This window comes from Wyeomyia smithii, chromosome 3 (assembly GCF_029784165.1).
Source record: "Wyeomyia smithii strain HCP4-BCI-WySm-NY-G18 chromosome 3, ASM2978416v1, whole genome shotgun sequence".
NCBI classification, from domain to species: Eukaryota; Metazoa; Arthropoda; class Insecta; order Diptera; family Culicidae; genus Wyeomyia; species Wyeomyia smithii.
The window spans coordinates 47,112,881-47,140,846 of record NC_073696.1 but is presented as its reverse complement, the minus strand read 5'-3'; the positions used below and the strand labels follow the sequence as shown (position 1 = coordinate 47,140,846).

The 27,966-nt window shown below is 40.0% G+C and overlaps 3 protein-coding genes across 3 annotated transcripts; 1 reads left to right on the top strand and 2 right to left on the bottom strand.

The window, feature by feature from the left end:
• Positions 1–870: 870 nt before the first annotated feature.
• On the top strand, positions 871–1,904 carry LOC129731752 (probable palmitoyltransferase ZDHHC24). Its single transcript, XM_055691997.1, has 2 exons — positions 871–934; positions 1,003–1,904. The coding sequence occupies exon 2, from the start codon at positions 1,004–1,006 to the stop codon at positions 1,862–1,864; it is 861 nt and encodes a 286-aa protein (XP_055547972.1). The 5' UTR covers positions 871–934; position 1,003; the 3' UTR covers positions 1,865–1,904.
• On the bottom strand, positions 1,858–11,840 carry LOC129731751 (suppressor APC domain-containing protein 2). Its single transcript, XM_055691995.1, has 2 exons — positions 9,649–11,840; positions 1,858–2,594 (listed from the first exon to the last, which is right to left on the bottom strand). Exons 1-2 carry the CDS (start codon positions 10,783–10,785, stop codon positions 2,178–2,180), a joined length of 1,554 nt encoding a protein of 517 aa, XP_055547970.1. The 5' UTR covers positions 10,786–11,840; the 3' UTR covers positions 1,858–2,177.
• Positions 11,841–26,487: 14,647 nt separating this feature from the next.
• On the bottom strand, positions 26,488–27,534 carry LOC129729383 (glutathione S-transferase 1-like). Its single transcript, XM_055687913.1, has 2 exons — positions 27,137–27,534; positions 26,488–27,077 (listed from the first exon to the last, which is right to left on the bottom strand). Exons 1-2 carry the CDS (start codon positions 27,278–27,280, stop codon positions 26,550–26,552), a joined length of 672 nt encoding a protein of 223 aa, XP_055543888.1. The 5' UTR covers positions 27,281–27,534; the 3' UTR covers positions 26,488–26,549.
• Positions 27,535–27,966: the final 432 nt, after the last annotated feature.

Here is a 27,966-nt window from a genome sequence, read left to right as displayed (position 1 = left end):
ACAAAAAAGGCCTAATTGCTTACGATATGGCGTTTCTGATGTGACCTGTTTTACCAACTATCAATGCTGGCACGGTTTTCAATTTGTCCACCTGACCAAACAGTTTTTAAATAAATTAGTAATAAATAGCAGAAGCATAATTGGAACTCAACTTAAAGTGATACTACAACGCGATGAAAATTGCAATTATTCACGCTTGGAAGGAATAACTAGTCTACATGCGAAAATGTTTACTGTTATTAAATAGAAATCTATCATTCAAACAAACAGAAAAATAGAATAGAAATAGCGAATAGGAAACGAGGAGGGATGTTGAACGCAAAAAGACTTGCGTTCATTTATTTCTATTGGCTAGAAACTTTTTGAAAAAGATCTGTAAGCTGTGTCTAAAAAGAAACTTTTTAAGCTAATTTTGTTATATTGTCATTTTGTATCGAAGGGTTTTCTCAGTTTTCTCTCAGCTATTTTTGAGTTTTAATGCAACTCGTGTTCTATGCCAATACAATATGGTGATTTTATTCCGCATAATGAGTTACGGAATAATAAACTACTATTCAGTGTGGTTAAACTTAACAACAACTGCATAGGCTATCGAAATCGTTTCTTTATAGTTTGAAATGTAACTAAAACACGAAATAATCAAAATATAATTAGAACCCACATTACTCGTAATTGTATTTTTTGCTTCCGATTAAAGATTGTTGAGAATTAGCACATTTCTGTAATTAATTGTTTTCTTTATCGACACTTTGTCGACTGTAAGAATGTTGTGCGCTTCTGTTGACTCACGTACAGATGTCGCATTAGCGTTGTACTGAACGCATAATATAGGTATAAAATTTATGCTTTCCCACTGACTGACAGCTCTTCCGATGTTTCTACCTCAGCTGTGGTTTCATTCGCAATAATATATGGACTGACATTATCGCAAAAGGTTCGCTTCGAAATATAGCACAACATTTCTTCCATTGCACGATTATATACACTGCTTTGATTTTACAGAATGAAAATAAGGAAACGTTTTTACCCGCGTTCGCTTCAGGACTGCGTCGCTACGGCTTTTATGGCTGCAATTATACCAATTACCTTTTGGTTCGAGGTGTACGTAGTGATACCGGGCGTACACGGGGCCGAATCGATGTTTAACTGGATTCATCTGGGTCCTGCTTTGTTTTTGCTGTACAACGTCAGTGCCAATATGCTAGCGACAATCATGTGCGATACCAGCAGCGGAACAGAGATTGTTACTGTGCCAGCGGATGTCGCCGTTGGAACGGGGCTTGGCTCAAAATCCTGGCACTTGTGCTCAACGTGTGAAGCCGTAGCGCCACCCAGATCGTGGCACTGCAACACGTGCGGAGTTTGCGTTCTGAAACGGGACCACCATTGTGTGTTCACGGGATGCTGTATCGGCCATAAAAACCATCGGTATTTCATTCTGTTTGTACTGCATCTTTTTGTGGCTACTTTTTATGCCAGCATACTCAATAACTATTTTATTTGGTTTGTTCGAGGGGAGGAATTTCGCAACTGGACCTCGGTGGTTAAGATTGTTTTCCCGTTGGCAATGCTTATGATCGATACATCAACCAGGCAGTATTATCTAGTCATATATTTAATTAATATGGTGGGCATGCTGTTCACCGGAGTGCTGCTTATTTATCATGGAAGATTAATTATAAGCGGAGCGGTCGTTCATGAACGTAACAGCCGAGATTATAATCTGGGTCGGTTGGAAAACATTAGAATGGTTTTAGGGGAAAAATGGTATTTGACGTGGCTTACACCGTTCATGGGCAGTGAGCTGCCTCATAATGGAGTCAACTGGGATTCGGTTCAAAGGGAGGCGTCTAAGAATAAATAAGCTCGTTTTTTTATTGTACAAATAAAAGTAATTTAAGCTATTTGTAACTTGTTGTTTCACAAAGTTTTGACGGAGACAATCCTATGAATTATTAGCAGTTAAAATTTTGTTTATTTTTCTATAAATGCATAATGTACCAAAATGTTTGTTAAAACCACATCTCAGTTATTTTCGTACATTAAATGTGTTACTCTTCTTTAATCTGCTACTGACTAGCGCGATTGTAACTCAGATTAAACACGTACGAAATCTCCAATGGCTGCAATCCAATACTGCTCGCGCGATTTTGATAGGCAATCTATTTCAGATACAATTAAAACACCAGTTCCTCGGTATTGGAAGTCATGCTACCGGCCCGGTTGGCCCGTTGCAGCTGTAACAGCTCTCTAATTAGTGATGATTTCTCCCTCTCCAGCAGTGATAGTTTTTCGTTCTTCTGATTGACTTCCTCCGAGAGCTGGACATTCTGTTGCTTCAACCGCTGGACCAATTCCGTCTGCTGGGGGTTAATGGTCGAACCGGTCTGCGTCTGCGATTGGGCCTGGGCCCGCTGATGCAAAGAATGCTGGTAAGACATGTTCGAGCCTGGCGGCCGAAGCGCCAGATTCATGTGCATTGGAAATCCACCCCGTTCCCAGCTTTCGGCCAGCGTTAGTAAGTGCCGATTCACCTCGAGAACTCGTGCCCTCTGCAAATCTAGCCGCTCCTGATGTGCGTCGGTCCACGTTTCCTGTAAAAAGAAGTTAACGATATCATTATTAGGAATTGCAATGTTAAATGAAAATGGAAGAGAAAGAATTTCGATGAATGGGTGCGGCTTTTAAACTCAGCTATTATAACAGTATATGAACCAAAGATAGAGCATTCGTATTAAAACGGTATATTGTGCGTATTACAATACCATTCTACAAATAATAGGTATCTAATGCTGTTTAGTACTTCTTCATCGGTAGTGCTATCCATAAAAAAGACCAACACTTCTTCTATGAGAATCAGGGACGCAATTCTGGGCATCCCCAGTGAAAAATGCTTGAAACTAATTGAAGATCAAAAAACGAGGCATTCGATGAATATGGCTTAAGTGAGAGCTCAGTTTTTACCTTGAAAAATATTTTTCTGAGGTAAAAACTGATATCAAGAACAATCGGTATTTTATTGTTTGCTGAAAATTTCTTCTACATCTATTAAATCACATTCATTTTTTGAGACCGTTGCAAAACTGTTCATAAAGTCCAAAATAGTGAAACTATTGTTTTCGAGAGCCTATTAAAACATACAACCTCTTGTTAGTCGAGAACAAATTAGTTTTAGGCCCATTGGAGAGGTAAATTCTTCGCGACAACTTATTTTACCATTGGGTTATTCATAAAGATTTTCCTTCCTTTCATAAATCTTGAAGATGAACAAAGCGACGATACATTATATTTTAACAAATTTGAAAAGTTTACTAAAACACTGTGGTGAAGAAAGGAATACAATACAGAACATAACATAATAATAGGCGGGATTCCCAGCATAGTTGGTAAATCTCCGTCAACCACGCTGGTAGCCTGGGTTTGAAACCCAACGCCGACATAGGTGTCGATGGTTGTAGGGTGGCGTGATCCAGTCACAACCAACCCAACTGGTCTAGGTTCAATCCTAGCCGACACCGGGAGATTTTTGGAGCCGAAAAAGCTCTGGGATCACGCCTTCTTTCGCATAGGGAGGTAAAGCCGTTGGTGCCGGTCCGTTAATCAACGGGTCGTAGGTTAGCGTCCTGGGTGGAGTCGGTGATTGGCACAACAACAGAGACAAAAATGGACAACAAATGTCGACTTTTCATGGATTTACCTACACATGCACTGACGAAACTACTCATGCAGCCTCAATCATAGTAACCCATAAGCCTCATAGCAACCCATAAGCCTCCAAAGCTCCAAAGAATACTGAAGAGGAAGACCAAGGGAAAAGTGGCTACATCGCTACATGCGCTTGATCGGGAGGTCGGTGCAACCGGCCAAACAGTGAAAAAGTATCTACAACATAGATATACATGTCAAGAAGCGACAGTCCCGTCCACTAGTCTCATAGCGGTAAGCAATGACGCAGCGGAAGCGGCTGTAAAAGATAGTCAAGTGGGTTTTCTCTGCGAATCGCGAACTGGCGGTGGTAACGGACGACAAGACCTGTCTCACCGTGGCAACGACTGGCGAGCACTTCGCATTTTACTCCCATCACGAAGGAAGTAAGCTCCGAGGTGAGGTTCATTTCACACCAAGTTTCTCAAGAAGGTGTTGTTGTGGACAATCAGTGAGAAAGAGATGTAAAAGCCGCTCTTCTTTCGCTCTGGACTGGCCGTGAACGGGGTTATTCATAGTACGAAATGCCTGCTGAAAGTTGTTGCATCGTTCATCAAGAAATACCATCAGGGCGAAGTCGCGGTGTTTTGGCCGGATCTGCAGTAGGGAGCGGGTGAATATCGATGGTACCCAAGTCGGCAATGCCACCCAACGTCCCCCGGCTTCGTCCCATCAAGAAAAACCTGAAGCGAGGAAAACCTGAAGCGCAAGATATACTCCAACAATTTTGTGACGACAACTGAGGAGGAATTGATGAATAAAACGAAGAAAGAACTCAAAAACATGTCTACACGCAAGTTTTCGTTCGCCGGAGCATTCACCATTCCAGTGAACTCTCGGAAGGCCGTTTGCAACTTTTTATAACTAGGTATTATAACTACATTCTATGGAAATCTTTCACTAGACATTAATACAGTGCTGTTTCGATTTCATCACGGTCAAAAAAACATCCTCCCGTGAATCCAACGAAATTGTAGACTTGGTGAAATGATAAAAATCAGTATTTTTTGTTAGATTTCATTGCTATACAACAAAAAATACAACTGTCTTCTTCCTCACCTGTATATACCTTATTGATACTATTTGAACAAGCGACAAATATTTGTCACTTTTTGACAGATTGAGTTTTGACAAAATTTTGATCAAAGGTAAATAATTGTTTACCAAACTTTATTGGCCATCTTCTTACACCTAAAAAATATTTGACAGAAATTTATTTGGTCTAATATAAAAGTTTTAAGCCGGTACCGAACTGTTTTTGATCAGTACACTATTTGACGGTTTATGGTAAACTTTTTCAGTCGCTGTCCAGATAAGTTCAGGATTGAAAGGTCTCCAGGTCGGGCAGATTACAGAAACTACAATTTAGGAGGAATGGTCGCGTTGAAGCTTGCTTTCGTTGGCATGCACCAAGAGAAAATTTGTCTGTTTGTCACTTTTAAATGTTCAAAAGCGGCAACACGGGCAAACAACAATCACGAACATGTTTTGACCAAAATATTTGACAAACGTAGTTACACTGCCTGACAAATACACTAAACATGATTGGCCAAACAGTAACAAAATATTTGACAGGAATGTTTGCTGTCAAATAACTTTGACCATTGGGCGTCGCACACAAATTACGTAACGCATGAAGGGGGGTAAGGGGTTTAGTTTGCGTTACTTATTGTTAGATGTGGGATACGGGGGGGTTGTAGTTGAAACAGTTACGTAACTGTTATTTTCCTTCAAAATTCAAAATTTTTGGGGGTTTAGCGTTACGTAATTCTAGGGGGAGGGGAGTCGTATTGAACGTTACTTGTCGTTACTTAGGGGGGAGGGGAGGGGGTCTAAAATCTGGATTTTAGCGTTACGCAATTTAAATACGACGCCTTACACTAACTGAGATTAGTTCTTACTCGCAGTAAATGCCATTCACACGGTAAATACTTGACATTTAATGCTTATTTTTAGACTTATGCACAATTCCACCCTCAGGTAAATTTCCCGTCTTATTTTCAATGTCCATTAAATATACAAATAATAACAAGCAAAATCGTAGATGAACCAATAAAGAAAAAATAACGATAACATGCCATCCAGTAGCACTGTCAAAATAAAAACAATAAACCTGATGATAAATTGTAACGCACTTTAGGTTTGCAATTTCAACCAATCAGTGAGCGGTTCCCAAAGTCGATGCAAATCTATACCCAGTTGTCATGCCTTAGCTTTAAGCAAAAACGCATCGTAAAATCTGAGTAATAACAGCAAATTACCAATCATCAAAAGTGTTTTGTTGAGAGAGTGTGAACAATTGATTTTTTCAATAAACGTTATAAATTTTTAGATTTAAATTACCAGATTACCCTGAGAATAACACTTAGTTTCACTTAAAACATGGAGTAAATGATGTCTTAGAGTTTTGATGTCTTGCATGATGGTTCTTAATATTGCAGTGCATCTTGCTGCAAAAGATTAGTTCTTTATGACTTCATTAACCCCTTTGACGAAAATAAGACGAACCTGACGATAATAGAACCGATAAAAAAATCACAAGGGTTGTATGCTAAGCCACGACCGCAAGGTTGACGTAGAACTACATGCTGTTGTTTGTTGCATTACTTTCATTGATTATGTTAAAAATTTTGTGCAAAAGAAGAGTTGAAGTGCTACCGAATTTTAGGTTGCACATACAACACTGAACAGGAATGAAACAAACACTATACAACGCAAACAAGAAGAAGAGAGAATATCAAATTTTTAATAATTTGTTAGTTGTCCTTCTAAGGACTGTTGTTATTCAATTTCATATCGGATTTAATGTTGATCGTATCTGTGTGCTACCCTGACAGAGGAGATTAAGGCATTTTTTGATAACACAGGTGAAAGCTGTTTTTACACTAAAAATTTGACGGCCCATATACCTTGAAAGCCAGCATTCCAAAACGTTTGTGTGTTTCCGAAATACGACAATTTTTCATTAGAGGAAGTGCCGGCTAATGTACCTACTACTGATGCTGCTCGCTACTGCACAAAGGCAGCATTTACTAGAGCAAATGTCGCTGCACCAGCTGGCCCAAAAATCGCTACTTATACCACTACTATTGCTGATTCTATCCGCTTCCACAGCTGCTGCTGTTAAGTAAGCATTGTTTTAGTTGCTGTCTAGAACTAATATGAGCAGTTTCGGCTGAAATAGGCTCTTTTATAGGCCAAATAGTAAATTCCGAATTACTAGGTCTATAATTCTGTCAACTGTGCTTGGGAAGCAGTCATATAACGACCAATCAGAGGTCGAATTTTTCGTTTTCAAACTTTGTTGACAATTTTCAATAGTATAACAGTTTGAATAATGAAATTACAATTTTGTACATTTGGGAAGAATTTTAGAAGATTTTCCAATCTATTGCTGCAAGAACGAAGAAAATCCTTCGAAAACCGATTTATTAGCATTTGAAATTGGGCATATTTTTCACTTTTTCCGGTTTCAGATTTTTGTTTTACATCCCTATGTAGACGAACTCCCTGAGAGACGTAGTTCTACGTCAAAAGCAAAGCAAATCCTTGGTGCTACATTCCGTATCGGAACTCGACCTTCTGTTCTGTTATAAATACACAGACTTCGCAGCGAACTTTGAAGTGTATAGAACAATTGCGGGGCTAGCGCTACGATCCCACTGACTCCGTGAATCCTAAAGACTCGAACCTACGGCTCGTTAGGCCAGCATCGTACATCGAGACCAGCTGTGAGAGTTTAGAACCGATGCACAGTGGGGAATCGCTGGCCATCGACCCAAAAATGAAAACGCGAGTTTCATTTCAATTGTATTTTTCCAATAGTTGTATACTATTGAAATGTCAGAATCCAAATTTTTAGAGCATTACGATGAAATTTGAATTTTCTATGATTTTTCAAAGTGTACTGAGTCAGCGTTTTTTAGCGTTTTTCTTGAAAAAAATGCAATGTTGCGAAATTTGCTGGAGCCTCAAGGGTAACTTGTATCTTAATGACGCCTAAGGAAAAGTTGTCTGTTAAATAGTGGAGAATAAATCCTCATCATTGGATAATGTATAATCTCATTGAAATACTCAAAAAAATTAGGCGGAATCAATAAAATTACGTATTTTAGCATATAACAGCGTTTTAAGTTTAGACGGCAGGGTTTGGCACTATTGGCACTAGTTTTAAACGATAGCTTGGAAAAAATGCTTTCAAAAGCATCTAGTCCGATCCTGCGCAGAGTTGCGCAGAGTACCCTTTTTTCGAAGAGAAACAACAAGTGTTCGGCACCTATGGATTTTAAAAATGTAAATTTGAATTGCACACTGCAAACAGTCAACAGAATAACGAATTAGTCGTATTAGTCTGAAAATAACAGCGTTTTCAAACATGTTGCAGTATGATTAATCACACTGTTTTTATATTAACAAGTTTAACCCATCAATATTCCGATATTTAACGCAGTATTAAAAACTAATCATTGTTTATGTTTCGTATCACCAGCACTGAGTACCAAAATCATAATTTAAGTTTGGCCGCACGTCATGCGTTGTACTGTTTGAAGGTCGATTTTGAAAAGTGACCAGAATGAGAAGATAACCTCAATGCTCACCTAACATTTTGAATGTATCTTAAAGCATTTTTTTTTTCAGCTTTCCAATGGTGATGTCAAATTCAAAATCGGTGGTTGCGAACTTGCTCAAAAACACGTTTTACTGATGAAATCCAAGATGGCGGCGAGATCCAAGATGGCGGCCAATTTTTTTCTACTTCAAATGAAAGCTCTATCATTCCTCTTGAAAACGATGTGTTGATTGCAGAGGGTTCAATGACAAATTTAAGAGAAATAAATCAATAAAAAGGTCAAGAATTGCTCAAAAATCATTTTTGTAAAAACCGTTTAACCGATTTGTGCCCGAGGGGTCCATCAATATGAACTAACCGAAGTGGTTTTCTCATTTTTTCGCTACTTTCAATCATTTAGACATAAAAATATCCTTTTTGAAAGACCTCATGTCACCAGTGGGACGGTTTCAGCGAGAATTGCTCTTAGGAAAAATATAAAAGTCAAGAACAAACTACATAAAACTTAATTCTAAATTCAACAGAAAAAACTGTCGTGAGTAGGCTTGAATCAATAAAAAAAATAATTTCGAATTCAGCTTCGAATGGTTGAGAATGTCTCTGAAGGCTAGAGAAAAACAACAATGAAAATAATGATGGTTTAAAAGGCTTTAGTTAGACAAGTAAAGTCAAAATAAAATATGATTAAAATTTAGCCAATAAGGGCTGAAAAATTATGATTTCGATTTTTTTCTCAAATAACCTGACAACGGCTCTAAAAGCAGATTATTTGCAGAATTTTCATTTTTTTGGGAGATTTCGATGTTTTTGGAAAAGATATCGTATCCACGTGGACATTATCATTATCCTCTTCCCATACCGTAAACAAGCGTGGACATTTGCGTACCCCCGTTAATACTGGTTGCATCCGACCGATGATTTTATCGAAAATTTATTCGAAGTGTTATGCCTGTTAGCCTGTGGTACGTCTATAATATAAGAACAAAAAGATTTCAGAACTGCTGTTGGCATTTACAACTATTTTACTTAGGTTGAATTACCTATCGAAAATCAGGTTTAATTAAATTACCGGTATTTTCTATTGGCTTGACAAAAGAAAGCATTTTTATTTTATTTCACAGAGTGTCACAAGTCCTCGATTTTCACTTATTTTATATAGTTTTATGTTCAAAATAATCGTCACTGTTCTGAAGACTTTTATATTAGTAGCAATTAGGATAAGTTATTTTAGGTCTGTTGGTAGTGGTAAATAAATAAATTGATTCAAAGTTTTCTTTCAACAGTGACTTAACGACGACTGGTTTTTGTTACAGTAGAAAAATAAAATGATCCAAATATTTCCGCCCTACCCTGCGTTTGCTCCCATTACTCACCACATGCGTCCCACATCGGCCCAAATACTTGATCTTATCCTGCACGATCGACAGCTGCTTCAGGTACCAGTCGCGGGCCTTCTCCACCGCCGTCAAACCCTGCAGCAGGATATCTTTCTCCTGCTCGATCTGCTTCAGCCGCTTGAGCATATTGTAATCGACGCCATTCTGCAGTGTGTGTCTTCGCGGTTCCCGTCGCCGTCCGATGCTGCCACCACCGGCACTGTTTGCCTTTTTCTGGTACAGACCGGTTGTGTGCATACCCAACGAGGGTGATGAACTTGCGTTCGAGAGATCAATTTGACCGTCGGCCGGTCCGCGTGCCAGGCGGAGGTGGGTTTTATCGGATTTGTCCGTTTCGCTCATTAGAAGCGACATTTGCCAGTTTTGGAGAGCGTTCCGTATTTCCGCCTTGTCGATGTTGGAATTGGTTTGATTTCGCTCGAGATTCAACGCCACACGGGGTGGTTTCGGTGGTCCGAAGGCACCTGGGAGGATGATGGGTGGTGACTCGAGGACTAGATCTATGTCACTATCGGGGTTCAGCTGAGGCATACTGAGCGTTTTCTGCGCAGGCATTGCGTTGTTCGGTCGAACGGTTGCAGTGTTCGCATTATTACTTGCCCAGGATGGTTTAGTCATCGTGTCTAAGTCCAACAGTGGAGCTGACGGCGGGCGCACAGAAAGCTTGGTTGGGGAGAGCGGTAGTTTCTCCGAATCTTTAGACAGACGGCTCATTCTGCATGCTTCGGTTTGATTGCGAATCAGACAGATTTTGAGTCCACCGCAAAAACGATCGAACGAAAGCAGTCCGTTTGGGGGCGTAACCTTGCGCAAACTATCAATTACACCCCGTGGCAGCCCCTTGGTCCCGTCGTCCTGCCAGCGGTCCTCGATGTCCGACAGCTTGACGAAACCGGTTTTCTGGTCGTCCATTATATCAAACAAGGTGCGCATAGCGGATACGAACGGCTTCGGAAGTCCTTCAACGTGGCTTCCAGCTCCAGTGCCATCCTGAAACGGATATTGCGGCTGTGCCAATTGGGTCTGCTGATGATGAAGATGGTAATTATTATGCAGCTGAGCTCCACCGTTCAGCGTGAGAATATTTTTGCGATTACGATTCGACGCTGCCATAACGTTCACTTCGGTTGGTTGGCCTTAAGGCTGTTGGTTCATACTTTTTCCCCCCCTCAATGTTTCCATTCAAGATTGGCTGGCCTCTAAGCGCGATCTACACGCGATCAGGGCACACTGAATTATTAATTCGCCAGTCAACGCACACACGGTTGAGCGCTGGGTTGCAGCAAGACGCAAAATTGGGATCACATTTTTTCAAGTCTCCCTTTTAGAGTTATTTGTTTATTCGGCTTCGGCTGGAGTCACGCTACCAGTGGTTGGATGTGCTCCGAGCAAGTTAGATATTATTTAACTTGAAATTCTTCCCTCACGGTTTCTTGTTCTAATTTCACTAGTGTTGGCTTATAATGGCTTGTATTCAATGTTTCCAATTGAGTCAATTCCGTTCACAGCACTCAATTAATCTAAACACCCTAACTTGTACAGATACATAATTGTCTCCTGGTTGTGGAACTTTTGGGTCACTGCTTGCTCTATCATCGTTGCCATCTTCCGGTTTCTCAGGTGGAATTATTCACCAATTTGCACACAATACCATAGGGTTCGCATTAAACATACATATAATCACTGCCAGTGGCTTACGCAGGTAAAAGGTTGCTTGTAACTGTACTGATTACTTCTTTTCTCCACTTTTGTGCCTCGTCAATTATGCCAGCCACTACTTAGCCGTCGTCTGCTTTGCTAAACGCCTGTGCTGAGAAGATGATGAAGGATTTGATGAACACGCGCAGCAACGAAAACATTCAACCGAAATCGTGATGCTGCGCGAAAGGCTACGCGTTGCCTGCCGATGCGAACAAGATGAAGAATGACACAATCCGCGCTAACAGAAAGTTGAGGGCGCTAAAACGCTGTTGTCTGTCCCGGGGGAGGTTCCACTGTTCGACGCCGATCACGACCGTGCTCAAAATGCTGCGACTGGTTCAGACTAAACACAAAACTATACAAAGAAGCGAACTTTATTTTTTCTGTTTTGTGCTGCAGCCTCACTTAGGTCTGCCAGGTAAATCATTGGGTCTGCTAGCTGGTTTGAGCAGCGCGTAGGTACCTCATGAGAGTCGACTTCGATCGGTCACCTCACCATACTGCTAAATAAACCAGTCCCCATATTGGAGTGGGCTTTCTACGGGCTTTCCGCTCTCTTTCGAAGTTCGTTCTCTGTTTATAATATGGGCGACCGCTGTATGCACACTCCAACGCTTAATACAACGACGAGATGTTCAGTGGACAGGTAAGCAGATAGCAACGACTTGTCCCGAGTTGGATTGGAGGACAAACGTTATTTTTGAAAAATGTGCATTTTAAGATATTTAATTTATTTCAGTCAAAAGTGTCAATTTTTTATCCTTACACTTTTAAAAAACAAATTGTCTTTCGTCCGGTAATGTTTCGAATCCGGTCACTCTTCTGTCGGCTTAATTGTTCAAATTTCTCATTAGATTCGTAATCGATCGATCAGAAATTCATCTACATCAGATTCCGATGGGATAACAGAATAATTTTTGTATGTACACTACTGATAGATTGGTAAAAATAATCATCTCTTCTTTTCAGAAACTTTGTTCTTTTTTTGGTAATTTCAGCAACGTTCTCAAATGGAAATGTGTTATGTGTAATTGGAATCCACCGTATTATTAATTATCAGATTGCAATAATTTGAACCAAAACAAAGCTATTTTTACTATTTCATTCGATGATCGTTTCCGGTAGAGTATTACAGGCATAAATCAGTGGTTATGAGTAGATCATGCATGGATAAATAAATTTAGATCAGTCAGTTTTCATTGACAGTCAGTTTTCCTCAAACGTTTACTATCCATTACAGCTCGGACGTTGGGTTAAACAACCATTTCGCGGAGCAATGCTTCTCCAGCTTTAGCAGCACAAATATGCACGTGCCCTTTCTCCCTGTAAAAAGACACGGCTGTGAAGTAAGTCTGGCTCTCCCTCTCGAGGTACCTGAGGTACCTAACACAAACAATCACATATCGAAACGCGAGAGTCAAGAGGCCAAACATTGTAGATGAAGCATAAGAAAGGTAATTGGAAAACGCTCGACCAAAGTAACCACTAACCGATTGAGGACTGGTTCTTGTGGTGACCAAGAAACCTGTTTAGCACATGGTATATGTGAGGTTGTACACTGTAAGGGTGACGTTAAATCCCATTCTAGCGTTCGAGCGATAGGCTGCTCCAAGCTTACAGCAAAAAGGACAAATTGTTTTTGATTAAATAAGCCTCTAAAAAGATTTCAAGATTTTAACTTGATTTTTTCGCATTTTATAACTAAGTCATGTTTTCAAAAATCTGCTTACTTAAGAGACATGGATGAAAAATTCAATATTCAGTCAATATTTTTTTACCGTCAGAGACAGCAAGCGGACAATGAAATGCTGCTGCATCACAGTGCAAATACCTAGTAGGTACCTACATAGGCTGCGAGAGACCGAAAGTGGGCCAATATTAGATACAAAATGCTAGCTGATTTTTTGCTACTCCTTGGTTCTTGCATAAGCGGCGTACGGTTATTTTGTTCTTGTCTACGTTGACCGTACGAGTACTTTTGTACCAGCAAAAGACTTGTACGTATCTGTTGCGGTCGATAATAACTGTAAACCCGTTTGGACACTCTTTAGCCCCGTTATTAGCAGCACAAAGTAATAAAGTCTCTAATGTTGTACGCTTTGTGATGTGTTGTCGTCGTTTGCGTACAATTGTATTACAAATAAACAAGAATCATGCCTACGGTTAAATTAGAAGCAATAGGTTGGATCATTATTCGGGTACTTAACCCTTCTTTATCGACAGAATTTTTCAGTTGTTTTTCACAGCGATAATACTGACTAGACTATTTACTTGTTAGACTAAAATAAAGCCTCGAGCATGACTGTAGTGCCGTTCCTGAATTGAATGCTTTCTATGTTCCTCTTTCACTGCGTTAATCGTGTTTTTTGGTCAAAAAGTTCTAAATTTCTACAGTTTGCTACTATTTTATCTTTTTCTTTTTTTTATCCTAAACTCAACTTTAAGTTTTGACATCAGAAATAAACAAAATTATCTTTGCCGGTCGCTCATCCGTCATCCGTGCTACGTGGCTAGCCCACTGTAACCTGCCGTGTTTCAACAGCTTGACAATATCAGCGTATTCGGATTCTACGCTCGAAGACCCCAAGCGCTCGTCGATCCTCATCATGTCCGTAGCGCGCACCGGGAGGATCAAAGTCTTATAGAGTGCAAATTTCGTACGGATCTGTAGCTCCATCTCCACCGCAGCACCAACGCAGAACTACCACGCACTCTGCCGGCCGGTTCTTCGTTTTGGCAGTGTTAATGGTGAATCCAATTCAGCAGCTTCCCTTTTGAGATCCGTAAAGGCCTCCTCAACTGTTCTAGGGTTAACACCAATTATATCAATGTCGTCTGTGAAGCCCAGAAGCGTGTGAGACATTGTGATGATGGTACCGCTCCTCTGCACACCTGCTCTCTGTATTGCACGTTCTAAAGCTATGTTGAACAGCAAGTTCAAGAGCCTGTCACCTTACCGCAGACCATCTAACGTCACAAACGCGTCCGAAAATTCGCCCGCTGTCCTGCCGCATGATGTTATTGTGAGAACCATGTTCTAGCATTATTTGCCACATCTCGTTGCGTTTCACTGTATCGTACGCCGCCTTAAAGTCAATAAACAGATAATGTGTCTGCAAGTTGTGTTCTCGAAACTTGTCGAGGATCTGTCTCAAGGCAAACATCTGGTCCGTTGTAGATCCGGATCGCCCCACGCGAAAACCGCATTGGTATTCTCTAGCAAAGGCTTCCTGCAACGGCGTCAGTAGCTGGAACAGGATACGGGAGAGAATTTTGTAAGCGGAATTGAGGAGGGTTATGCCTCGATAATTACTACAGTCGAGTCTATCTCCCTTCTTGTAGATAGGGTATATAAGTCCTTCCAACCAGTCCGTAGGTAGTTATTCCTCAGAATTCAGGTTCCCCTCCCTGTCATTACACACGGCAGGTACTGGCTCGGTCCGGTTCCTGATTCCGTTGATCGTTCTATAGAAGCTCCTCGTGTCGTGCCTGGTGAAGCAATTCTCCGCCTCCGCGAGGACGCGATCGTAGTGCTCACGTTTCGTTACGGCGGTGAAGCCTCTTTCCGACAGCTCTTGCCTCCCGGTATTTCTACCGCATGTGACGCGTCACACGATGAGCTGCTGCTAACATATTGGCGTAGTTTCGGTTCTTCTCTTCCGTCACCTCCAGACACTCAGCATCGAACCACCCACTACGCGTGGTTCCCGTTGTCATGCCTATCACTTCTCGCGCTGTTTCGCTGACCGCGTCGTTCAGGTCCACTCCAGCTGGTTCACCGATCCGTCTATCAACTTTCCGAGTATACTCTGCAGCAACTCTTTTCGCTGATAACCTCTGAATGTCCAGACGTATCTCCCTCGCCGTTCTCGATTTAAATACGTTGGGTAACCGGGCGGGAATCTTGCCTACCACGAGATAGTGATCCGAGTCGATGTTCGCCCCTCAAAAGGACCACACATCTATGGCGTCTGAGAAGAGCCGGCTGTCGATCAGCATGTGGTCGATCTGGGAGCAGACCTCTCCATTGGGGTGTCTCCAGGTGTGCTTCCGAATGTTCAGACGTGCAAAATAGGTACTACAGATGGCCATTTGCCTGGCCGTGGCGAAGTTCACTAACCTCAAGCCGTTGTCGTTGGTGGTAGAGTGACGGCTTTTCCCACCAACAACGAGACGAAAGAACTCCTCTCGTCCGACTTGTGCGTTCGTATCTCCGATGACGATCTTTATATCGTGTTGTGGACACGTTGATAAGGCTGTAATTGAAAAATATGCCCTTGATGCTCAATACGAATAGACGGTCATTAATAGGCCTCCACCTAATGACACGCTTCATTTGGTTCCCGAATAGCACGATACCCCGTTCGGCTCTGTCGCCGCCACTGTAGTAGATGTGGTACTTGAAAGAAGAGCCCGTGGTCGGATCAACCGCTCTGGTTTCAGGCCAACGCACCTCTTGTATGGCTGCTATCTCCACTTTTGCCTTCCGTAGCTCTCTGGCCAAGATGCCCTCGCGTGCCGGTTCAAGTAAAGTCCTAACATTCCAAGTGTCAAGTTTCGAATCGTTGTCCATTTTCGTTTGCCTAGGTCTATACCGATTGTTCCGATTCGTATCATTCTCTGGAATGTTCGTAGTATGTTTATTTCAGCATGCTGCCTTACTAGGGCTGCGATGCCTAGTCTCGCGACGGTGCTGCTGTGTTGGGTGTAGCTGACGAGACACCGCATTTCATAGTTCAGCCGTTAGCCAACCTACCTATTGTACTATTGAAAAATGTAGAGCCTTGTTGAACCGGCAGAGTAGCAGCTGGTTTTAACGCAGCAAGGCTTAGCAGGCAACTCAATCATTCGCAACGTTCCACAAGGATCAACCGGCGAACCGCAGCACTGCATAGCATTGCTGAATATGTCCGTATATGAAAATCATGTTGTCCGAATTTGTCGCATCGCGTTCATTCTCAGTCTTTTCGGACACTACTAATAGCTGAGTGTGCCGGTAGCGTGTGTTATTATTTTCTTGTCTTGTTTGCTTGCTTGTAGTGTGTGCGGAACGGAGAAAAACAAGAAAACATCATCCCGTGTCATCGGTAAATAGCAATCCAAAATCAACGCTTCTCTTTAAGGTTACCAATCAATTGATAAAAAATAGTTGAATGAGAATTATCGCTGAATTATCCGCTCGAGAGTATCCCATAAACTGATGCATAAAATATATTGAAATAGGACAGGATGTCGTAAATCTACGGTAACGTTGCGGTCGTGTCTTATAAACTACCTCTTTACCTATTTTTAAGTGGTTGATTATTCAGAAAGCTTTGTTTGTCCGTTATAACTCACTTTTTATTAATTGAATCCATTGAGCGGGAATGAGCGAGAGCGTTGTCTTGGAGAAAGAGCATTTCTTCACAATATGCGCTCGTTTTGCCTAGATGTCAACGTGTAATCGATCCTATAATGTGCACAATATTGTTCAGTGATTTTTTTTTAAGGGGGGATTTGTTAGTAGCTTAAGTATTTATGATAAATATTAGCAAATAATGAGTATGTGTGTCCAATCACAAATGGTGACTTCTCATCACTGTTAGAAATTTGTAATTTTAATTGTTAGGATTTGTTTGCTTTCGCAATTATGACTTTTCATTCGTAGGGATTTAAACCTACTTGTCAGAAAAGGGGAAGTAAACTTACAGCTAACTTAATTGCTAACTTATTGGCTATAAAGAGAGCTTATCGTAGCAATTGAGGATTGCAACGATTTTTGTCGAAAATTGTTAATAATTTTATTTGACATAGCTTCTAATGGTTCAACACCAGTAAGTCTATGTAATTCGAGTGTACCAAACCAAGGAGGACGCTTCAAAATTATTTTCAGAATTTTATTCTGAATCCTTTGGAGCGTTTTCTTCCTTGTTGAACAGCAACTTGACCAGATCGGTACAGCAGAAAGCATTGCTGTTCTAAAAATTTGTTTGTAAATCAAAAGTTTGTTCTTTAAACAAAGTTTAGAATTCCTGTTAATGAGAGGATATAAACATCTCGTATATTTGATGCACTTGGCTTGTATACTCTCAATGTGCTCTTTGAAAATAAGTTTTTTATCATAAATTAGTCCCAAGTACTTAACCTTGTCGGACCAACTTAAAATAACCCCATTCATCTTGACAACGTGATTATTGTTTGGCTTGAGGAAAGAAGCCCTAGGCTTATGCGGAAAAATTATCATTTGAGTTTTAGAAGCATTGGGAGAGATTTTCCACTTTTGCAAGTAGGAAGAAAATATATCTAAACGTTTCTGCAATCGACTGCATATGACACGAAGACTTTTTCCCTTTTACGGAAATGCTTGTGTCATCGCAGAACAATGACTTTGTGCATCCTGGAGGCAAATCAGGAAGATCTGAAGTGAATATGTTGTACAGGACTGGACCCAAGACTGAACCTTGAGGTACACCTGCTCTGATAGGAAATCTATCAGATTTTGAATTCTGATAGACAACCTGCAGAGTTCGGTCAGTAAGATAATTTTTTAAAATTTTGATTAGGAAAATTGGAAAATTAAAAGTTTGCAATTTCGCAATCAAACCTTTATGCCAAACACTGTCGAATGCTTTTTCTATGTCTAAAAGAGCAGCTCCAGTGGAATAACCTTCAGATTTGTAAGCTCGTATCATATTAGTAACTCTGAGCAATTGATGAGTTGTGGAATGCCCATGGCGAGATCCAAACTGTTCATTTGCAAAAATTGAATTTTCGTTGATGTGTGACATTAAGTATAATTCTCTCAAACAGTTTACTTATTGAAGAAAGCAAACTGATTGGTCGATAACTTGAAACTTCAGCTGGGTTCTTATCCGGTTTTAAAATTGGAGTAATTTTTGCATTTTTCCATAATTTGGGAAAATATGAAATTTTGAAGCAGCAATTGAAAATTTTCACTAAAAATTCCATTGTGCTCTCAGGGAGATGTTCGATTAGTATATTAAAGATTCCATCGTCACCAGGTGCTTTCATATTTTTGAAATTTTTAATAATTGATTTAATCTCATTCAAGTTAGTTTCAATTATTTCTGCAGGTAAAAAATTCTGGGAAGAAATTAAATCAAATTGACGTGTGACTTCATTTTCAATTGGACTCACAAAATTCAAATTTAAGTTATGAACACTCTCAAACTGCTGAGCAAGTCTTTGAGCCTTTTGTTCATTAGATACAAGAAAACGTTCACCATCTTTTAAAACTGGAATAGGCTTTGAAGGTTTCTTAAGAATCTTCGACAGCTTCCAAAATGGTTTTGAATATGGTTTCAATTTTTCAACTTTAGTTTCAAAATTTTGAATTCTCAGAAGAGTAAATCTATGTTTAATCTCTTTCTGTAAATCTTTATAAATAGTTTTAAAAACAGGGTCACGAGAACGTTGATATTGACGTCTGCGGACATTTTTCAAACGAATTAGAAGTTGAAGATTTTCGTCAATTATTGGTGAATCAAATTTCATTTGAGCCTTTGGAACAGAATAATTCCTGGCATCAACAATTGCACATTTTAATGCTTCCAAAGCGGAATCAATATTCACTACGTTTTGCAAATCAAGCTCATTATTGAAATTTCTCTCAATATGAGTTTTGTATCTTTCCCAATTAGCCTTGTTATAATTAAAAACAGAGCTCATAGGGTTTGAAACTGATTCATGTGATAAAGAAAAAGTTATTGGAAGATGGTCAGAATCAAAGTCAGCATGTGTGATCAAATCACTACATACATGACTTTGATCTGTAAGCACCAAATCAATTGTTGAAGGGTTTCTTACAGAAGAAAAGCATGTAGGACTATTCGGAGACAAAATAGAATAGTATCCTGAAGAACAATCGTTGAATAAAATTTTGCCATTGGAATTACTTTGAGAATTATTCCATGAACGATGTTTAGCGTTAAAATCGCCGATTATCAAAAATTTCGAACGATTTCTGGTGAGTTTTTGTAAATCACCTTTAAAATAATTTTTGTGCTCGCGTGTGCATTGAAATGGTAAATATTCTGCGGCAATGAATAAAATCCCAATTTCAGTTTGAACTTCAATTCCCAAAGTTTCAATAACTTTCGACTCAAGATGGGGAAGAGCACGATGTTTGATTCGGCGATGAATAACAATTGCAACTCCACCGCCGGAACCCTGAATCCTATCATATCTATGAACCACGTAATTGGGATCATATTTTAATTTTATGTTAGGTTTCAAAAATGTTTCAGTAATAATTGCAATATGCACATTATTTACTGTTTAAAAATTAAAAAGCTCATTCTCGTTGGCCTTCGCGAGCATTCCAATTTAATATTTGAATTGTTTTATTTAAAATCATTGCTAAATTTTAAATTAGAAACAATTTTAACAGTAAAATTTGTGCCTATTTGAATGGCTTCAAACATTGATTTTGCCTGCAACATGGCGTTCATAAGATCGAACATTGCCTGTTGCAAAAAAGAAAGTTTACCTGCCGTAATAGGCCCCAGGCAGTTGACATTAGAAAAATTATTTTCGGCAGCAATATTAGCTGGAGTAATAGGTGTACAATTATTTTCTAGCGTGTTTTGCTTACCCATATTAACGGTCATTTTCGAACTACCAACACTAGGCGGTATAATGTTCGAACTACCTGTAACCTGTGCATAAGTTAAACGGGTATGCAAAGGAGTAGGTAAACTATGCTTCACTGGTACGCTTGGAGAATTTTGTTTTGAAGTTTGTTTTGAATTTTGTTTACCTTGCCTTGCCTTAACAATTGATAAACGGACTGGGCATTGATAAAAATTTGACATATGGTTGCCGTGACAATTCGCACAGCGAAAATTTTTACTCTCTTTCACAGGACATGTGTCCTTTTTGTGAGAAGAGTCTCCACAAATGAGGCATTTTTTAACCATGGCCATAACGTTGGCAAACACGGCATTTTCACCTCCGCCAAACTTTCGATATAATTCCCATTTTACACGCACGTTATATAAAGCATGTGCTTTTTCAAAAAATTTTAAGTTATTAACCTCACTGCGGATAAAATGAATTAAATAATTTACAAGGGAAATTCCAGTTCGCTGACTGTTTTCGCCTCGTGATTTTTGTATTGTTCAGTGATTGTTTTACCTATCTTTCTGGCACGTTCGTAGTCTGCGCACTTGCATATGTGGGAACGAAATGGCATGTGCTTCAGACTGCTATTAACAGCGGCAGATTAGGCAACACTAAACAGGGGTAACGACCACGTCAGCTATTTTTCCTGTGCGGCCATTGTTATTTGGAGCTCAGCATAGAGGGGCTCGTCATAATGGGGGTACTGTCAAACTATAAGTAAGAAGACTACGGTGCCACGGGAGTATGCTAACTGTGTTGCCAACCCCAAAAAATGCTGGTCAACACTTTCGAAAGAACAAAAGTAACTCTGCCAACTCCTGAGTCAGGAATGTTGGGGTCGAATTCTAATCGCCGGAAAAATGTTATGTTAATAACCCATTAAACTGCTAACCTAATCACAATAAAAAAATGAATGTTTTTTTACAGGGTATCTAACGCCTATAAGAATTTGGAATTATCAGGAAATTTGATTTTAACAATTGCATTGAAAAAATGGACTTTTTTCGGATGGTGTTAAAAAACTTAGAAAGATAATTAAGTTGGGTTAACTTCCCATGGAAGATATTTACATTAGCTTACTTGCAAAAAACCCTTGACAGCGGCCTTTCGGCAGTTCACGGGATATTTACCATAGGAAGCGAAAACATGCGTGTTTACATGTTTTGAAGTTCTTTCTACGTTCAATTCATCAATTCCTCCTCAGTTTTCGCGACAAAATTGTTTGAGTAGATCTTACGTTTCAGGTTTATTCCCGAAATTCTCGATGGGACGCAGCTGGGGAATGTTGGGCGGGCTCTCTGACTTAGGTACCAGCTCTATATTCAGCCGCTCCATCTCCTCCGACGATCGCTTCAAGTAGTGGACCGACGCCAGATCCGGCCGGAGCACCGCGTCTTTACCCTTGGTATTTCTCGATGAACGACGCAACTTCCGGCAGCCACTTCGTTCTATAAATTTTCCCCGTTAACGGCCAGTCCAGAGCGAAAGAAGAGCGGCTTTGGCATCATCTTCTCGCTGATTGTCAGCCACAGCAGCACCTTTTTGGGGAACTTGATGTGTGGAATAAACTTTACCTCGGAGTTCACTTCCTTCGTGAGGGCAGTAAAATACAAAGCGCTTTGTCAGTCGTTGCCATCCAAGGTGAAATAGGTCTCGTCGTCCATCACCATCGCCAGCTCCGAGACCAGTGGACGGTACTGCCGCTTCGTGAAAGGTATGTCCGTCTTCGCCGGGTACTTTTTCACTGTTTGGCCGGGTGTACCGACCTTCGTCCAAGCGGACGCAGCGATGTAGCCACTTTTCCCTCGGTCTTCCTCTCCAGCATCCTTGTGAAGTGGGCTTTCTTTCGATGCTCTGATTGTTATCCAAAAGTGCCAAGATGAAGTAGATGCCGAAACGGGCGTATCTGGCGTCCACAAAGAGCCGCACGATGTTCGTTTTCGACGCGGCAGATTACCGTTCTTTGAATGCGCACACTTCAAATTTTGTCTTATGATTGTTATTACAGGCATCCAAAGTTTTGTATTGAAGAAAACATCAATGAATATTAATTTTTGTGACAATGGAACTGCAGACTAGAGATGGTCGGGTTTGGGGCTTTCGAACCCGAAACCCGAACCCGACCCGTGCCCGACGGGTTCGGGTCGGGTTCGGGTTTGAAAATGTTTGAAAGTGTCGGGTACGGGTCGGGTTCGGGTTTGGTGAAAAAAAAAAACTTTCGGGTTCGGGTCGGGTTCGGGTTTGAAAATACCGGGTTTGGGTCGGGTTTGTTTGAGGTTTATGAAATCTCGGGTTCGGGTTTCACAATTTCGGGTTCGGGTCGGGTTCGGGTTTGAACGAAAAAAAAGTTTAGGGTTTGGGTCGGGCTTGGGTTTCAACCGAAAAAAAAAAATCGGGTTCGGGTCGGGTACGGGTTTGGAAAACATCAAACCCGACCATCTCTACTGCAGACATCTATTCGCAATTCGCAATACCAACGAAAAAAAAGCAAAGAAATGGAAAAAATTAAGTGTTAGTATTTGAAATAATACTTTAATATTTTTAATTTTCATTAATAAAAGATACTTTCACTTTTTTTAAATTTTCAACAATAATAGCTGGTCTTGAGGTACGATGCTGGCCTTACAAGCTAGTTGTCGTATATTCGAGTCTCGGCTCGGGAGAGACTGTTAGTGTCAGTAGGATCATAGCGCTAGCCCCACAATTGTCCTGTACACCTAGAGCAGAAAATCAAGTTCCGAAGTGGAATGTAGTTCCAAGGCTTTGCTTTATGTGCAAATTGAATAATTTTCAATTATTTTCATCATTGTTTTTGACATCATTTTGATCGAATTTGTAATTTCGACAGGATCTCTGAAATCACGCTTCTCGATCACGCACGATCTAGTGGCATTATCCCCAAGTCAGCGAATCGTGACTCGTGAGTCAGGGATCTGGGGGAAATTGTCGTTAACTACACTTTTAAAGTATATTATGAAGACAAACAATAATGTCTGCTGGCTCGAACAAATATGAAGTAGGTCACTGCCCATTTTCGATAGTATTCATGTTTAACTGACCAACTATGTATAGAGAGTGACAAAGTGCACACACGTTCAGTTCAGCAGAAGAATCCCAAACTGTTGTACTGCAAAAACCTACGTTTTTTGCCCCTTACAGTCATTGCCATGCCATGCTACTATAACAACATCACACCGGTCATTCCATTGATGGGATGCAAAATAGCAACGCAAAAAGGCAGCGAATAATGACGGTGGCTGTAGATAAACACACCACACCACCGGTGTGCACAGAGCAAAATGTAAACGGAGGTACGTTACTTACATCATAGATATCGGTCGGAGGCGGAGGCTAACCGTAAACTCTCATATATTATGCATTTTAAATGCCCTTCTACAAACATGAACGACAATAGACGCACGCACCGTATGAGAGTAGCCAGTGCGCCTGTGGCACGGATTATCGCCCTCATTTAAAAATAACATGTTTACGGTTAAGGTATAAGATGCTGAATAGTTTTTTTACTATTGTTATAATGTATTACATGATATTTTATCAATTTGTTAGGTTTTATGGTGGCTGGTGGAGCCTGTACTTACCGCTAATGCAAAAAATGCCTGATTCAAATAACAGATAGATCAAAAATCAGTGCCAGTATTTTGTTTACTATTCATATTCATCAAAGCACGTCGGATCGAACAATGCAATGGTGTTGCAGATGGTCGACACGACCCAGTGTGAGTGTTTTCATACAAAATTACTGGACAGTGAAATACTGTACTGGTCTTACTGTTTGCATTCCGAATATAGCTCCACACGCTGTGATGTTGAAAGATAGTCCATGCAGTAGAGATAATAGAACGCACGACTTTATTCGCTATACGGAAACAAAAACAAAACAATGCCTCTGCCATCGAAAGGTACAACTGACCCTCTTTATGGGCGCTGCCCATGGTGAAATTAATTAGCCTACCGGAAGTCGACTACCGAGATTTACACGCGAATCATTGAGGTTTATTAATTTGATTGTTAATGGAATTTCGTAGTGATGGCTAGTAAACAGTAATGGAAGGTTTATAATACTCTTTAATCATTATAACATACCTATGGCAAAATGGCAAAATGTTGTGAAATTCAGAAGCAGAGTTCTCGGTCACAGTGATACCTCTGTCAATAAAAATGAATCAAGTCATTAGCACTTACTTGTAATTCTAGTGTTCAATAACTTATTATTAGTATTAGTAATTAGTTAAGTAGTAGTAGTAATTAGTTAAGTAATTATTTAAGGGGAGCTCCGTAGCCGCAAGGTTACAGAGTCCGCCTTGGTAAGCGGGTGGTCGTGGTTTCGAATCTTAATAGAATCAGACCATTTGGTTGTCAAAGGACTTTAGCATGGGTTTGTTCTCAGGCTTCCCACTAAGTACCCTTCCTTCAATCTGAGTTCTACAGTACCTCTGTTGACTCTCCTTCTAACAAAAAAATAAGTACCTGTTATAATAAAACTGGTGTGAGTAACGTATAAAAGTTCTCTCCAGGGAATTGTAATTAGGCGATATTGTTAGGAGGTAGAGTAGTAAGCTTGAAACGGAAAGGTAAAACTTACACACAATAATGTGAAGTGCGGAGTACAGAAAACACCTGGGCAATATCACAATAGATCTAATCTCTGGTCACAGTGATGAGTCCACACAGAAAAAATAAATTAGTTAGTTTAGTAGTTACGAGCTCGCTTTGACAAAGCAGGTGGTCGTGGGCTCGAATCTTAGTAGAATCAGACAACTCGATGTTAGAGAACATAAGCATAGAGAACATAGTTAGAGATAGTTAGAGAACATAGTTAGAGATAGTTAGAGAACATAAGCATAGAGAACATAAGCATGAGTTTATTTTCACTTACCTGAGTCGAATTCTGATTTCATCTTGTCAAAATTAGTCTCTTTTATAACTAAACTGGGACATAATGTTCAAATCTCTCCAGGAAATAAATAGAGCATGAAAAACGTGCGAAAATAAATATATCCTTTATTGTACCTGATTGCAATACCTCTCAATGTGTTACCTTTCTTGTTCGTTTGGCTCGGATTTTTACATGTTCGTTTGGCTCACAACATTCTCTCCGCATATCTCTCCCTCTGAGCATTGCTAGTTTGACCCACTCTTACGAGTATTTTAAATCACAGTAATAATAGCATGTTCACATAACGGGTGACAACTAAAACTTTGGAATTTTTTTCTACTGCTGTCAGTAAAAAGGTGGATGAATTTGAAGGATAACTTCTTTGTTTTTCATAAAGATACATTCATTATGAACTAACAAAAAATATTGAACGTTTGAGAAAGAAATCTTCAATTGGACGACCCTGAGGTATGTTCGTTGGGTTACGTACAAATGGAGTCGAATGGTTGTTCAGGAACGTTTGTGTTTCATTGACGTAATGTGATGATAGTTTATTTGTCCAAAACACATACCTTTCTTCGGTATAGTGTTTTGAAAGACATGGAATCATAATTTTGTTTAAACATTCGTTCTGGTATACATTTTGATTGATAGCCAAGTCACTAAGCTTTGAACATGATTTAGACCAGTGGTTCCCAATCGGGGGTCCGCGGCCGGCAAGGGGAGACTTACCTAGGAGGGCCGCGAAGCTCTTGACAAATTTGACAGGTAGTTAAAATTTCTTTGTAGATACCTCTGTGAAGGCGGTTTATCAACTCTTTTGTGTACTAGGACTGAAACGTGAAACAAATTAGGCTTTCAAAACTATATGAAACTGAAAAACGCAGCCTCGTATAGCAAAACTTGTACCTACAATTCTTCTGGGGGGCCACGGAGCTCTTGTGTTCAGCAAAAGGGGCCGCGGAGCCAAAAAGGTTGGAAACCACTGATTTAGACAAAAAAGAAAAAGTCCCTTTCTGCCCACTACTCTGACCGGTCTTCTACAACCTTCCTGGCGGATTATAGTTGGGGTTTGAAGAAAATCATACACAATAGAAACCAGAAGATTTTCGCCTCCAAAATAGTTTACCGTGAACTTTTTGCTAAAATTGTTTTGCAGTAGGTATATAGCGAATTGTACAATGCGTTTGCGGAATGCTCCTTTTTTCGATGCCATTTTGACCTTAATTGGGCATGCATAAACAAACAGAAAGTACTGGCATGAAGAGGAGAGAGGGAGAGCTTTGATATACATGCTCTCATTTCTCTCTGAACTTGTTTGTTGTGGAGTAAGAGAGCCTCTATAAAATCCAAATTTTTAGTTGTCACCCGTTAAAATCAGTTTTCGTTTGACTCACTGTTGCGAGTATTTCATATCACGATAATAATAACATTTTCGAATATTTTTAGAGAATTGACGAATAATTCAATAAAATCATAAAAGGATCGAGGTAGATTATATCACAATAAAATCGAAAGAAACATCCTCGAGTTTGAACATTGAATGACAGTCGAGCTTGCGTTAAAAAACAAATTCAAAACATAACCATAATATGTAAATGCAAATAGGATTTTTTTAATTCTTCCTTCCAAATTCATAAAAATTTTTCAAAAAAAGTTATTTTGCCTTATTATTTTCGATCAGCTTTTGTTTGAAAAAAGCCTCCGCTGCCTTTGCACGATCCAAGTTGTACTCTTTGTGGTTGGGAAGGTTTTGTTCCAACCGGCTTAGGTAAGCAATCAGTTTGGGGCACTTATCTGCGTCTACTGGAAACAGTGCATGTAATGTCGACAGTGAAGTACTGCAGCTGATATCTGCAAGCGTTAACGAATTGCCAACCAAATAATCCGATTGCAACATTCCTTCCAAAAGCACGTATGCGTCGTATATAGAATTAAGCTTATCTTCTGGCACCGACGGAGCTCCTTGGTAAAATATGGGTGCTAACGTTCCACGAAGCCGAGCGAATAACACTCCAGACTCGAAATGCAACAGCGCATTGATGCGTGCCTGCGTCACCAAATCTTTGGGATACAGACTGTCGTCTTTGGCGTATTTCGACACCAAATAGATGATAATTGCATGACTGTCATACAAAGCAACACCGTTATCGACTATGGTCGGAACAGTATGTTGAGGGTTCATCTATCAAGAGAATAAAATACATTTCTTCGTTCTTTCTAATCAATCAAATCAACACTTACCTTCAGATATTCATCAGTCAAATGTTCCTTTTTCACCAGATCCACAAGCTTGATGTCCAGCTCTACTCCTATGAGTTTAGCGGTGATCTCTACCGCTCTTCCGGCCGGGGTTCGATAGGTTGTATATAAAGTGATAGGGGCCATATTTTTAGTGAAAATTCACCTTCAATCTGTTCAAATTTTATGCTGGAACTTAGTGGTTACTGTTGTCACGAAGCCGCTGTTTGTTACTGTGGATGATATATTTTTCGTGTTTGCAAACGACACTAAAGACGAACCGGTTTCAACAAACAGCTACTGGATGGCAGTATTGGTGCCAACTTGTGTTGAAGCCGGGCCGGCAAGCCGTGGAGAATTTGCTTGTGTTGTACTCGCCCCTTTAACGCATCGTGGTTATTTATTTTGATAAGGCGATAAAATTTTTGATTTATTTTTCCTGTTATACATGTTTTGGGTCAATTATTACTCGTTCATGAAATAAATTTTTCAAGTTCAAAATCTGCAATAAAATTTAATATTAGTGAAAAAGAGATCGAAAGGGTTGGAAATTTTCTTATCATTTCTAGTACTACCGCTCCGGTGGAGCTCAACCGTCATCCAAACGACAAGGTGTTAGGAATTAAATATTACATTTTTAGAACAGACATGATTACACATCACATTGAAACGTTTTCAACTTAAGTGATCATACGAGGATTGTTCACTGGAACTAGCTTCAAAAACTAAAATTAATTCGTTATTCTGATATGTAATTGGTTTTGTTTGCACAATATATTTGCAGCCATAATGAAGCTCCTGATTTGAATCTGTTTATCAGGTTAAGCGTCAAA

Bases quoted from the DNA above. Each gene is read 5' to 3' on its own strand.
- LOC129731752 (XM_055691997.1), top strand. From the start codon at position 1,004: ATGAAAATAAGGAAACGTTTTTACCCGCGTTCGCTTCAGGACTGCGTC.
- LOC129731751 (XM_055691995.1), bottom strand. From the start codon at position 10,785: ATGGCAGCGTCGAATCGTAATCGCAAAAATATTCTCACGCTGAACGGT. The intron at 2,595-9,648 runs GTGAGTAATGGG...TTCTTTTTACAG, and splicing joins GCCGATGTGGGACGCATGTG to GAAACGTGGACCGACGCACA.
- LOC129729383 (XM_055687913.1), bottom strand. From the start codon at position 27,280: ATGGCCCCTATCACTTTATATACAACCTATCGAACCCCGGCCGGAAGA. The intron at 27,078-27,136 runs GTAAGTGTTGAT...TTCTCTTGATAG, and splicing joins TGACTGATGAATATCTGAAG to ATGAACCCTCAACATACTGT.